A 13,569-nucleotide genomic window follows, 5' to 3' on the forward strand; every position below is an offset into this window, starting at 1 on the left:
GTGCATGTACATACAGAAAGTCTATAAAGACATTCTTAGCGTGTCTGATAAGCGGAGGTTTACACTTCCACTCTTGAGCATCCTCCTGTTACCCACCTGTCTAACGTGGGGGAACGGCAGTCTGGGCTCACTGCACTGACATGATGCTGACTGCTGTTTTTGTTTTCCAGCTCACAGTGACTTGTAAAGATCAAACGCTCTTGCAGATGATAAGGAACAGATTACAATTATTCTATCAGAATGTTCAAAGCGTTTGGCTTGGGCCCTAGGAAACCACACGCTTAGGTGGCAGTCTATGGACGTGGTGGGCATAGCGTTGGAAAACATGCTTTATCAGGGAGGGATCTCTCTTACCTCCCTGGTTTGAAAGGACACTCATCCTCCTCATTTGCTCACATCTGTACACTTGGTTGCGTGCATGAGTTAATATTAAAGTAGGTTTTGGCCCCCGGCCCAAATACTTCCTGCTTTTTGAGATTATTCAACGTCAAAGAAGGAATTTGGAAACAGAGGGCAGCTAACGAAAAGGAAATGCAGGCTAAAAAAATAACATCTTCACCTTCCTGTAGACTTTTTTTCCTTTGGCTTCCAGAGAAAGCCACAGTTTCTGATCTCTTTTCAAAAGTCGATGAAAAGTCATTGATCTTTATCGTCCACAGCACCGAGCCAAAATGTTCTTGTAAAAGATTTAATTTCAAACCTATTACCTCGGCTGCCGTTCTAGGCCTGGGATCAAACGAGGCAATCTTCCGCCAGCATTAACAGTGGCACAGAAGTATCTTAAATTAACTCTTAAAAACTTCCTTAACATTAAATATGCTCCTTGCCATGATGGCCGCTTTGCCCTTTAGCAGAAAGTAGGTGGAAGAAAGCGGCGGGAAAAGCTTTGTGTTGAGATTGTGGATACTTGCTAGTGTCTGTGCATGTGTGTATGTGTGTGTGCCTGGCTGAATTTTCAATACTAATTGACTCCAGTGTGGTGCACTCCATCACACCCAATAGGGCAGACACCCCCTCCCCTCCCTTATAATGTGCCAACACGTCTCCCACAGACGTACCGTTTAATCTCCTCTGAAGGGTTTCCTCTTGCAAATGGATGCAGTAAATCTGCTCATCCAGGTCCTCCAGGATCTGGAGAGGAGGGGGGAGAGGAGGAAGAGATGAAATGGGTTATAATTAGGCCCAAAGTGGGACTGGAGAGATGGCAGATGGGAGGATGAGTTGGTGACGTATTTGTAGTCCTATGTTTCTCGACACGGTTTGGTCTCTAGCGATCAAACCGCGTATAAACCGAGCACACAAACAAATGATTACTCACTGTTGGCTTCACTATTAACTGGCCCATGATGGTGAACATCCTAGACAATCCCACAGGAGTACACACTAGACAGGAAGAGGGAAAATAGTGTGATCAGCATCCAGCACCACAGTTTCACTTCAGTAAGTCAAACTAAGGTAGTAAAGTCACTGTGGATGAGGTAAACTAAAGGCCTTACTTAGCAAAAGCAGTCCTCCCATCAGAGATATACACGAGTAGAGGTACGGTAAGTAGAATTCCCAGAGATCTATGGGAAACAAAAACAAAGCACAATATTAATAACATACAACAGGCTTAAAACTATAAGATTGACCAATTTACCTTTTAATAATACTCACCATACAACGACTCCATGCTGGCTGCATCATTGTCGATAAGTGCCGATGCCACCCACACTATGCCCAGGATGAGCAAAGCCAGGAGGAAGAGCATCACAAAGGTCTCCAGAATCCTCGCCCTAATGCCCTAAAAACAGGAGAAAGAAACCAAAACCGTTAGGATTATATTTTGGCTCATGCATTAAAAAATCACACCTTATACAAATTTATCTTTATTGCATGAAAGTGGTCTGGATTTGCTTGTGGTTACTGAATAAGATAATAATGTATATCTCAAAATGAGCGAACACGACCCCCTCCTCCTTCCTCACTCCTACTAAATGGCATCACAGCACACAAACATGACATAAACGCTCCCACGGACTCCAGTGTAAAACAGCTCTTTTATACACATATTGCGGTCTATAAAGTGGCTCTAACAGGGGCCAGCAGTGGCAGAGGTGATATTAAAAAGGGGGTGGGAGGGGGGGCTGCACGAAGCACGGCCGGGGTTAGCTACTGTCTGCGATCGAGAGCAGGCCTCCCATCTGGGGCCGATTAGGAGGTCCCTTCACGCGGGCCGCGTCCCAGGCCGCGCAGACGAGAAGGTTTTGGGGTAATTTGGGTTTTCCGGGTCACAGACTGCTGAGTGGTTAATAAAGTCCCCCTCTACCTGTTCACACAGTTTTGATTTCCCCCCCTGCTGGAGAGCCGGGCCGTCTAGCGCTTTAAGATAGATAGGCCTTCTCATGCACATGTCAGGGAGGTTACAAGGCACAAGCTAACAAGCGCTCCCTGCTTTGGGAGCGCTGCTTAAATTGGGTACATATGAGCAATTTGTTACCAGCTAACATAATGGCTGTGCGGTTACTGCTCAGCATTTGCCAACAGGTACATGAAGGGGGTCTCTCTCTTTGAAAGTTCCCCCGTTATGCACAGGACTCCTTTTATTGGATGGAAATGGTTTCAGTATTGAAGATTAAATTAGACAGAATCACTGTTTCTTAAATTTATAATAGGCGTTAGTTTGCCAGTGCAGCAAAAGGTCGGCGTTAAGTTTTATATCCCTTGCATCCAAAGCACCTGTTCCCCCTGTACATTTGCAACCTGAAATATAATCTCTCACTAAGCTTCTGCAGGCCATAGGAGTATTTTAACGCACAGTACGATTCCCACACGATTCCCACACGTCGGCCATTGAGGCGGTCTAACTTCTACTTCTCCCTTCGCATCATTTCGCTACCCCTGAGCGATCGCTCGTTCTGTGCCCGCCTCTCGCCTCCTTTCACAGCGATGCCAGTGAGTGTAGAATTTTCTAGCACAAAGAGAGGACAGGAAGGGAGCAGGGTCTGGAGTGCCCCAGTGTGGCCGCCTTGGACACTGCAGCCACTCAAGGAGTCATGGTAAAGAGGAGAAGTTGGACTCATTAGTCAGCATTTCATCTAACAAGAAAAATCTCTTAGGACAGCAGTATGAGAAACACATGTTATTAGAGCGATGATAGAACTTGAAGGAGCATGTAAGTATATGTGCCGTTAGTCTGAATATCAATACAGCAAGCAAAATATAGTCTATAACCGGACATTCATTTTGCTGACTGCCTCACTCTTCTTGTGCACATTAGCACACCAGACCATTGTGTTAGTGTGTACTCATCTAGCATGAGTGCACTTGATGGATGCTGCAATCTAGCATCGAGCATAGTTTAGCTCAACTGGACAGTGGGTGAGGGGTAGAGGGGGGGGGGGGGGGAGGGCGCTCGGCACTGCTGAATAAAGAAGAGGGAGCGAGGTGGAGATGGGGAATGATAGAGAGAGAAAGAGAGATGGAGAGGGACCGGTGGAGGAGAGGAGTCGGCGTCTGAGCACATCTCATTCCCCAGAGGTAAGAGAGGTGAGAGAGGAATGCTTTCAGGGACTTCAGCCACGTCCCACACGCGCTCTCTTAAGGATGCGTCAGGACGAGCTGAACCCGCAGGCGGGACGCGTGTCCGCTCGAGCGCGCCGGTCCACCTTAACAAGTCGTCCGTGCCATGCTGAAGGTGTATTCCCTTCAGACCAGGCCTCTCAATCATTTATAAGACTCAAATCATTACCCATTCAGATCATTTAGGGCAAAGGCAATGCTTGTCACCTCCCTTACTATCATCCCTGGTTCCTGCCTCGCTGGAGGAACAATCCACACTGTCAGAGATGATTTGGCTCTGTGCAAAGGAAGCAAGACTCCGAACTGAGAGCTCCGATTGGCTTCCGTCGACTAATCTGCATGCATGACATTGCACATTGAAAATTCTGTCCACCCTTGCTTATTCTTGCAAGAAAACACTATGGAACCTTTTGTTCCTCATCACAAAGGCGAGCACGGATAACGTGTTTGTTCTCTGCAACAGTCGAACCCTTTGAAATAATAATTCTTTAAAAATAGACAAAAACTAAGCCATCGCCACTGATCATAGATCAAACTGTCTACTGATGAAGGAAGGGAGGAAAAAAAGACATGTGCCTTGGCATCCAGAGCGCCCGTTGAAAGTTTCTATTCTTGCCATTCTAAATGTGTAACTATCTCTAAATATAGCAGCTCTGAAATATTCAGCATCCCGGATCCTCACACCGGCGTGGAGTGAGGGGCTGCTTAACTGCAGCTTTGCTCCAACAAGACTGGAGAGACTTCCAAGAAATGTGTGCAGTGGCCAGAGAGAGAAGTCGCCGCTTCGTATGCGGCACCAAACAAGCATGCATGAATTCATACACACAACACACACACACACACGAGCAACCAACTACATCAACCTCCAAATCCGCCCAATTACACAAAGCCACAGAGGGCCTGGAAACAGTTCAAAAGCCTTTTCGCCTTGCTTGTGCTGCAGAAGAAAAAACTAAAAGCACAATCTGCCACCGTCTTTGATGTAGTGCTTCAACTGATGAATCCAGCAGAGTTCACCTCTGGAAGCAGAACGCCACTGCGCATTAGCGGACAAGTGTGTGAGAGAGAGCGGGCACCGGGGAAGGTGCAGGCTACGGCGAAACTGGGGGGGCGGGGGGGGGGGGGGACTAAGTGAGGCAGACAGACCAGATCGGTGACAGAAAGACGGACAAAAGGAGAAACTTAGGAGACGCAGGAGCTTCCTCGTAGCTGCCATCAATCGTTAGCAGGTCAGCGGGCAGTGACAGAGATCGTCCCGCGGATCATCCTTCTGCTCACTGTCAGGGGCGTGTGGGACAAGGGCCAAGAGTGTAAGTGAGGGAGGGGGCAGGGTCCTTTTGGCTCCCCCAGAAAAAAGCACTGCAGTCTTTTCTAAAGACACACCAGATGCCCGGGGACCTTATTAGTGTATCCTTCAACCGGTCGGCCACAGCACAACGACCGTGTCAAAGACAGAAAGCAGAGGAGAGGGACACACCCCTGTAAAGCTCTAGAATAAACTTCTAAAGACTCTTAATAAGACTTCTTAATAAAACCCCAAGGACACAGAACATGGGAAATTATCCGCATCACGTCGTATCATTGAGACTGAAACAAAACACGGCAGTAAAAGTCATACATGCCGTATTATTGCTTTGGTGGAGTTAGTCTTTGAAACAGGCCTTTCTGCCATTCCCATGACGGATTTGCCAGATGAGTCAGAAAAGCGAAGAATTTAAATGAAGGAAGCAGCTTAGGTACTTCCGATGTTTGCCAAGCTTTATTTGCTGTCCTACAGTGACAACAGCTTGTCCTGATTACAGCGAGGTGTCAGACTGATAAGTCTTCAAAGGACAAATGACTCTATCCTGGGTTTTGTCAAGCAAGAGGCTATGGCCAAGTATGCCTAGTAACCTATCAACAAAATACTCTGTCCGGCGTAAACTGATGAGTAAATGGGTCGGAGCTGTAGAAGTCCAGTCAAAATACAAAATACTTTGATTTGAATTTAGGAAAATGAGGCGCAGAATCACTTAAGCTTAAGAACACATCAGTCACGAGAGGGAAAAAATCCTCAGCAACTCGCTTGTTCTTTTTTAAATTCCCAGTGCGAAGTAATATGTTGCCATGGTAACGGACGTTGTAACAGGCAGCTTTAGGGAGACATTGTGACCTTAAAGGAAGGTATGTAAACACTACTTTATATTCTCTGGCTGGCCCTGGCCGAAAGAAGGCCTGGGAAAAATGTCTGCATGTGCAGGAGATTTGAAATAAATATCCAGGCCCCCATTGTGGAGATCTAACAAAGAAGAGTATCTTAGTAACACCGCGCGGGTTTGCTCGGCGAGACGTTTTCACCCCCCTCCCTCCACAATAAACACACTTCTCATCATCGGCGGTTTGGGGCTTAGGATGAGATTGATGAGGAGTTTCTTTAACTACCAGATGAAACCTGTTGGCCCTTTGCTGGGTCAGTCAGGGGGTCAGACTCGTTCCAACTCGTTTTCAGGATCAAACACCTTTCAATATTGTGGGCAAGGCCAACACAGAACATACTTTAATTAAACTAGCAAGATTTTATATTTTATATTTATTAAACTAAAATCTGCTCAAATCAAAATGTGTGTGTAAGAACAGAAAATAATTACCACAAGCTTTTTTTCCTTCTAAATGATTCTACATAAACTTAATAGACAAGAGAACAGGCCATCAAATACGCTTCAAACTTTTAAAATTTGCTTGGATCACATTAATACGTTCACAAATAGATATAAAACTTCAAGATAAACTACTGGGGCAAAATGATTACATGGCTTTAACTCCTTTGAGACAAACTGCAGGCTGAACAAAGGTCTGCGCTGCTGTCTTTGCAGTCTTTGTCATAGGACGACAATCATGACACAGATGGCTCTCATCATTCTAATGCCACCTACTGGTGGCATGGAGCGCTCCCTCCGTACCGAAACAGGCCAATCTATTACTAAAAGTAATATTAGACAGCGTAATAGTTCTACATTCATTCGCAGCTACTTCATCTGAATTACCATAGTTACAAAGAAACACCACAGCAATAAGAGATACAGGATAGGTACAATGATTTAACTCTAACAAGGAGCACTTTAAATGGTACTAATAACATTAGAGAGGTTTCAAATACACAAGAGCCTAAAATTCTAAACTATATAACAAAGTTTTGAGAGCCCAGCAGTAGGCAGGAGACATTTTACAGCAGCAAATAAAGCCAGATCATAACATCTGACGTCAAGACCTTAAGTCGCTCCGATTCATCCACCATTTGGACAATTTGCGGAACTGTTAATCATTTAGGTGACAGAGCCTCTGAAGAGCTGAACTGTTAACATTCAGGAGGGGGAGGGGGGGAAAAAATCCACATTTCCATCTTTATTCTGGTGGCGTCTTTTAGTACATCGTCAAAGGTAAACACAGCCACATGAAAAGGCTGACGGACAAAGTTAGAAGTGAAGTTCATCATTCACTTCATTTCCGCAGTCAGACTGAGCTCTCCGTGTCATAACATGAGCCCAGGAGGTTAAAATGCCACATAAAATCTTATGACATTGTGGTCTAATGCCGTTACTGGGAAAGGGATAATATCACATTATAAAAACCTGCATCAGTGTTTCACATTCGGCCTCGTAATTGACTCTGCAGGCCGCTGGGTTTTTTAGGTGAAACAGGAGCGTCACCTCCACCCCTTCCTTAGTACACACACACAATCTATATACCTGGAAGTGCAGCGCAACATTGAGCAGTGCTTCCTCCCCGGCCAAATTTATGGAAGATAAGTAGTGAGAAACAGTCTTGGCTGAAATGAAAAAGAACAAAAAGCCAAAACGTGACAGAGAGGCCCTCGTCCTGCTTCCTACCCATCAGGGCCTGAAGAAATCCAACCGAAACAAATTAGTGGGTTGGGGGGAAAAAAAGAACCGCTATAAACTACAGTACAGACTAATTTTTATGTGCTTTTGCCAGGAGGGACATAAACCAGAGGGGGTTTCAAACTGTGACACAGGATAAAGGTGTATTAAAAGTAAATCTTTCCCCTCCATTTTGCGGGGCTCTATTGTGCTGTCATGTTGTTGCAACTTTATGGACCTTCGGAACACGAGCCTCCAGCCTCTCTTTGGGGGCAATCAATTAAACAAGGAAGTTTGCTGAGCCTTACAACTCGATTATTAGCCTGTCCTTTTGAAGTTTTATTTTAGGGGGCTGGGAAGGAGGGTGACAGGGAATCAGGCCTTAAATCAGTGGGGCCGATGCAGCAGTGTTGAAGCGTTTGCAGCCTATGGCCTTATTGGAAGGGTTTGTCAGGATGTGGCGCTGGGCGAAGACCAGATTCAGACTTTCATGGTTAATGAGCTTTCTGCGGTGGCAGTTACGGTCAGTGGCGTGAGTCAGGGAAAGGGCAAGAGTGAGGCACCTGCTGCTTCTTTCGGCTGTTGAAAGACAACCTCGGTCACTGAGAGACACGCGCGCAAATTAACCCAGATAAAGTCAGAATGTAAACCAGACTTCTACATTTATCATACCGGTGATTTTAAGAGTTTGTTCCAGAATTTGAAATACCTGCAAACAAACATCACAGCGTCGAAGAACAGAAACTTGACCCCAGACTAAATACTGTCAAAACATTCAAGGTAGCACAATTGGATTGCATTCTAAAGTCATTTAACAGTGAGATTATGTACCTTTTTTGATCCGGCAAATCCCTCAGACTCCAAGAAGAAATAGGCAAAGGGCATCAGGACAAAGAGGCATAAGTTGGAGAACAGTGACACCAGGTTCCACAGACCTGCAGAAGCCAAACACACATACTGTGTTAAAGACACATGTGGAATATCGGTCCATCATTCCAGTTCTTAGATCCAATGATGAACACTTTCAAACCAGTATAGATATACAGGCCAGTATATGCTCCTATCAAGTCGGCAGTGTTCTGGCAAGTCTAAACGATGGGCTCTGCTGCCCCCTGGTGGTAATTAAGCCTCAGTCAACATATTTTGTTCATTCTCAGCCTTTAAATATTGGTCAAGTTTGCAACATTATATGGTTGTTGTTCTAGTAGAAGACTTGTGCTCTTAAACCTGTGGTGAATGTGGAGCTCATCCTGTCCTGTTTGGTATTCAAATACACATTCACATTCTTTTAAACAAATGATAAACAGGGAGAATGGGTGAGAGATATTTAATAAGAGGTGAATTGTAGGAGCTACTGACCGTGAATGAGGGAACCATTGAGCCACTGGATGTAATAGTTTTTGGGGAAGGAGAGGAGGATCTCGCTACTGATGATGGAGAAAGGCAGCAGGAACACGGCGCCGCCCGACACTGCCAGGGTGAAGGTGCACAGGTACAATCTGCATACGGACGGACACACACAGAAAGATTCACACAGAAGCACTACAAGGGGATACAAGAGCAATATGTATGCTTTTTCTCTCAAATCAGATTATATTGTAACACCTCAGTTGTTCAAGGATTACTTTTGGATTACATGTCATATTAAAAAAGATTTAAAAAGCTCAGTTTACATTAGCAAGCTTATAAATGAGCCAAAGCAAAGGAGGAATGAAGTTATTTGGTGCCACAGAGCCCTTAAACACAGGAGCAGTGCAGCATATGGCCATTATACTGTCCATCCCTTCCACCGCTCACTTTACCTGGAACAAAAGACACGGACAGCCCGGCCGTGGACATGGGGGCGCTGCCATTTGCGGAGATTTGTAGACAGCGGAGGAGGCTCGTGCCATCTGCTCATATTCACCACTTCACCGTATGACTAAAGAAACTCATTAGTCTGAAACGCCTTGCATGGCTACGTGGGCCCTTAAGTGCCCTCAGCGGCCCTAAACACTCAGGGTGCTACATCTGTGTGTGTGTGTTGTGTAAAACTAAACCCAGGAATATCTTACATTTGCCACCACTGTTGGGGCTAATGTGTCAAATGTAACACAGTAAGTTCCGTAGTGTTGATGAATCATTTATTTACCTTGGACTTCATCACTTTGAGTCCCGCTAAAGGCGCCACTGTTAGATTTCTACATTTTATATTGCTTTGTTACCGTCCATTTCTTCTATTCTGTTGAAGTTTAGGACAAAGAGTTTACTGAGATGAGCTTCACTTACGATATTCTGTTGACGACGGCGTCTTCATCCTCGTGGTCGTCTGTAAAGAAACCAAATCGCAGTTTAGCAGTTTTATTTTCTTTGTTAGTCAGTGAGGCTCTGTAATGTTTAGCAGTTTTATGAGATGAGAGCTTTTCCTCTTTGTGTCGTGTTTCACTGTGGGTGCAGACTACAGAATAACGAGAACACGCCGTGCTCCTTTAAACTCCGCTCTACAGTAACGTGAGGACATTGGGGTCACTGAACCACCCGGCTGTAAGAACCAGCAGCCTATATTTCTACAGGACAAAACTCCAGAGAGAAACTTCTGGTGCAAAACGGTCTACTTTCAAAATGAGACACGGGAAGACGAGGTGACCTGGACTTACTATATTCGTCCAAGAAAATGGGTTACAGTTCACAATACACACCAGGGCCTCTTTGTTATGTTTCCCCTTTGGAATTTAGTCATTTTTTTGATGAGCAGTTATGTCTGTCTGCTGTGTGAGACATCGCAGAAGAATTCTCACAGAATATCAGACTTTCCTCGCTCTCATCTGTGATTATGGGACCGCAGGGTGGCTTATCTCAGCAGCAGCCAATTTGGCCATAAACACTGTGTGTGTGTTGTGACGCACCGAGAAACAAGCTGGGGTGGATGCAGATTACATAGATATAGGGCTGGCAGTGTCTGATTGTTTGTGCACATTACCGGCATGGGTGTGGTGTCTCACACACACACACACCCCTAAAGCCTACTTTGCCTTAACATCCATTCAGTCTTGACACAATGAAGCACTAGGTGTGTGTGTGTGCGTGTGCGAGCACGGCGCGAGGAGACAGACGGATTGATTTCCACTACGTTTGCGGTCAAACTACATGTTACAGAAGCTTCAGGGTCTCCGTCTTTGATGTAACGTTCCCACAGTGTCAGAGTTCAATGAATAATTCACCAAAACGCTCACCACTCTTCCTCTTGTATCTGGTTATGATGAAGTAGGACACGATGTAGAGCACAGCAAACAGGAGGAAGCAGATCTGAAAGGACAACATCAGAATGTTAAGAGGATTGACTTTCAGGATGATTCAGCATGCAGTTATGTGTACACCAAGTCCTCTTATCTCCCAGGTTACAAGCTACAATATGTCTAGTATGCCTTTATAAACCTAATAAGAAAATAAGAAATGCTACAACATCATATTTGTTATGTATATATAATGTATACCAAAGCTTCTACTATATGAAGAAAATGTTGAATTCTTTCCTCCAGTTCCTACATTCCCCATTAATACTTAAGGAAGGACCTGTTTATCACTAAAGTAAACAGCTTTGCACATGATTCAACCTGAATCTGGCCTTGACCCTGGCCAGCACTTATCAGTTTTGTTATCAAGGTGCAAGGTGAAGAACTGGAGTTGAGGTAACACAGTGTTTCGGTCGCAAGAATACCATGTTTAGATGTACTAATGTTGCATAAGACGTCTAAAAATGAAACGGTACAGAGTTGCTCCAGGACGTCTGCATCAGTCAGGTTGCATCTCCAGTTTATGGCAACGCGGCTGTGACCTCTTTTATCGGTGCTGAAACACAACTCTGTGTGAGGCAGATACAGAAATGATACGGTACAAAGTCACCACTAACTCCATGGTTAATCACTTAGGTGTGTAAAACTATGGCAGGCTAATGCAGCAACCCAGCATTTACCCGTAACCAATAGTCTGAAATTGCAATTGGTCCCAACAAGCAGGCAGAACACGTGTTCCAATGGCGTTTGCGTGTGAATGCGGTCATGTATAGATAATGCAGTTACTACAACATGACACGGATCCTAAGTGTGTGAGACTCCGCATATGTAGTTGAGGTAGCGAAGATCACCTGTGTGTGTATTGGGACGTTTCATCACACTTCCCACACCATCATTACCCTTGATAGATAAGTACCTACCCTGCAATCAATAATTCATTGATTTGCATATAAAATGAGGCAAGCAAGTCATCATTGTTTTTGCAGTACGTTTCGTTTCACTAATTGAGGTATGGCTGCATTCAAAGTTGTCCAGAAATGACTGCGGCCTGGAATTTATTAGGTAACTGTGGCCTGGACAAGATCCCCTTCCACATTCCCCCTTCTACTGTGACAGTGACCCGGACATCACTAATGATAGAAGCGCCCACTTCAGCACTTTACACCCCGTCAACATTACACAACTCCTCACAGCTGAGCAGTGACGGTGAGATGACTCTGCCCAGACGCCAGGCAGACAGAACATGTTTCAAAGAGACAAACTAGATTCAAAGTAATATCACATGTCCTCAGTTAGTCTGAGAGGTAAACAGTCTTACGTGACATTATACACTCGCAGTCCTCTTCTAACTACAAGAGCAGATGTCTTTACAAGCTAGTGAAGTCAGAATAACAGAACCAGGTGCACGGTGCTGATAAACTGGAACACTGAAGAGGTAAAGCCCCAGATTCTAGGCTGAAGACCGGTCTGTGTTATAGACCCTCGATTAGTTATATGTTCTCTAAAAATGTGAGTTTTGCAGTGAGCAGTGAAAAGGGCAGAGTGTAATAACAAGTCAGCTTCTCCTTTAGTGTTCAAGTGCTCAAGTGCAGGCATCTATAACCAATTTAGCAACAGTATGTCACACCTTTATGATAAATGAACTCGAGCTGGAGGTGTGGACAAACAGCTTTGTATAGACGGGCCAGCTCATCTGAACGTACTCGCCAGAGGAGACAGTGACAATGACAATGTGCCTGACTGTGTCATAATCTCATTATTCACCACATCCAGCCATAATCTGATCCAAGAACCATTAACATTTAATAAGGTTTAAGTTGTAGTTTAAGGGTGTAAATATAACCAGATTAAGAGAGTTAGACTTCAGTCAACTGGGATTATCGACTATGACATGACTGCATGTTAGAACAGTAAACAGCAGAGTCCATGTGTTTACATCTGCATGTGGAAGCCTCAGTATGATCTCATAGCCTTACTTTACTTCACTCCAGCAAAGGAAAGGCTACATATAAACTGGATTTAAAGAGACCAAGCCTAGTTTAAATAAGATTACTCTCAGTAATCTAGTTGTGTTTGAACACGTAACCAAATCATCCACAGCCAAGTTCAGCAACGACTAAAAACTTTCCTTTACATAACTTGGGTCACATCGGATGTAAATAAGCGAGTACAAACATGAACGCGTTTTAATATCAATCGGTAATATAAATTGTCTTAGGGGAGAGTAAAGAGGTCTCGTAAGGCAAATAATGTTGACATGATACGCTAAGAGATGCTGAGCTGACCTGAAGGAGCCATTTGATAGTTTTTCTATTTAAAAAGCGTCGATGGAGAAAAGTTTGCATTATAATTTTAAGTGTGTTTTTGAAACACACAAAGCGGTTTACGGCAAATAATGTGAACCTAAACTAATCAAGATGGGACAATAAAGTTAATACGATGATCCTTTCTATCGTGCGATCACGTAAATAAGCATCTATTCCTTACGTTTTGGCAGACTGGGACTTGGAAACACGTTTTAATATTTATTTCAGATGTCAGATCTAAACAAATTCTGCTGTGTCAAACTGACAGATGAAGCTAAATGCTAACGATCCCATTACAACGTTAGAGGGCGTTGTTAGCCAGCTAGCCTTTAGCTACTCCGGTACGCTTACTTACTATGTACTCCCGGACTTGACTGTGGAAATTCTGCTCTCTGACGGTAACATCGTCTTCTTCCATTCTTCATATTGCAAATGCATAAGCCGTTAAGTCGCTACATGCTAACGCGTACAACAGCGACAAACTCCGGTGCTTCCCCCGCTGCTACTTTAGCCTGAGGAGGACAGTTGAGTTTACATCAGAGGAAACCCGCTCCAGACTGAAAAAAACAAAAA

The 13,569-nt window shown here is 44.4% G+C and overlaps 1 protein-coding gene across 1 annotated transcript in view; it reads right to left on the reverse strand.

Moving 5' to 3' along the window:
• Positions 1-13,562, reverse strand: part of lmbr1 (limb development membrane protein 1) — a 29,032-nt gene extending 15,470 nt beyond the window's left edge. The window contains exons 1-9 of the mRNA XM_076161078.1: positions 13,352-13,562; positions 10,631-10,703; positions 9,687-9,726; positions 8,778-8,917; positions 8,250-8,353; positions 1,657-1,783; positions 1,497-1,565; positions 1,319-1,383; positions 1,059-1,131 (exon numbers count right to left, since the gene is read on the reverse strand). Of these exons, the coding sequence (XP_076017193.1) occupies positions 1,059-1,131; positions 1,319-1,383; positions 1,497-1,565; positions 1,657-1,783; positions 8,250-8,353; positions 8,778-8,917; positions 9,687-9,726; positions 10,631-10,703; positions 13,352-13,414 (754 nt within the window). The 5' untranslated portion in view covers positions 13,415-13,562. The remainder of the gene's footprint in view (positions 1-1,058; positions 1,132-1,318; positions 1,384-1,496; positions 1,566-1,656; positions 1,784-8,249; positions 8,354-8,777; positions 8,918-9,686; positions 9,727-10,630; positions 10,704-13,351) is intronic.
• Positions 13,563-13,569: the final 7 nt, after the last annotated feature.

The sequence above is a fragment of the Genypterus blacodes genome, unplaced genomic scaffold (genome assembly GCF_046128005.1).
Source record: "Genypterus blacodes isolate CSIRO-AG114 ecotype Tasmania unplaced genomic scaffold, CSIRO-AGI_Gbla_v1 ptg000110l_1, whole genome shotgun sequence".
NCBI lineage: Eukaryota > Metazoa > Chordata > Actinopteri > Ophidiiformes > Ophidiidae > Genypterus > Genypterus blacodes.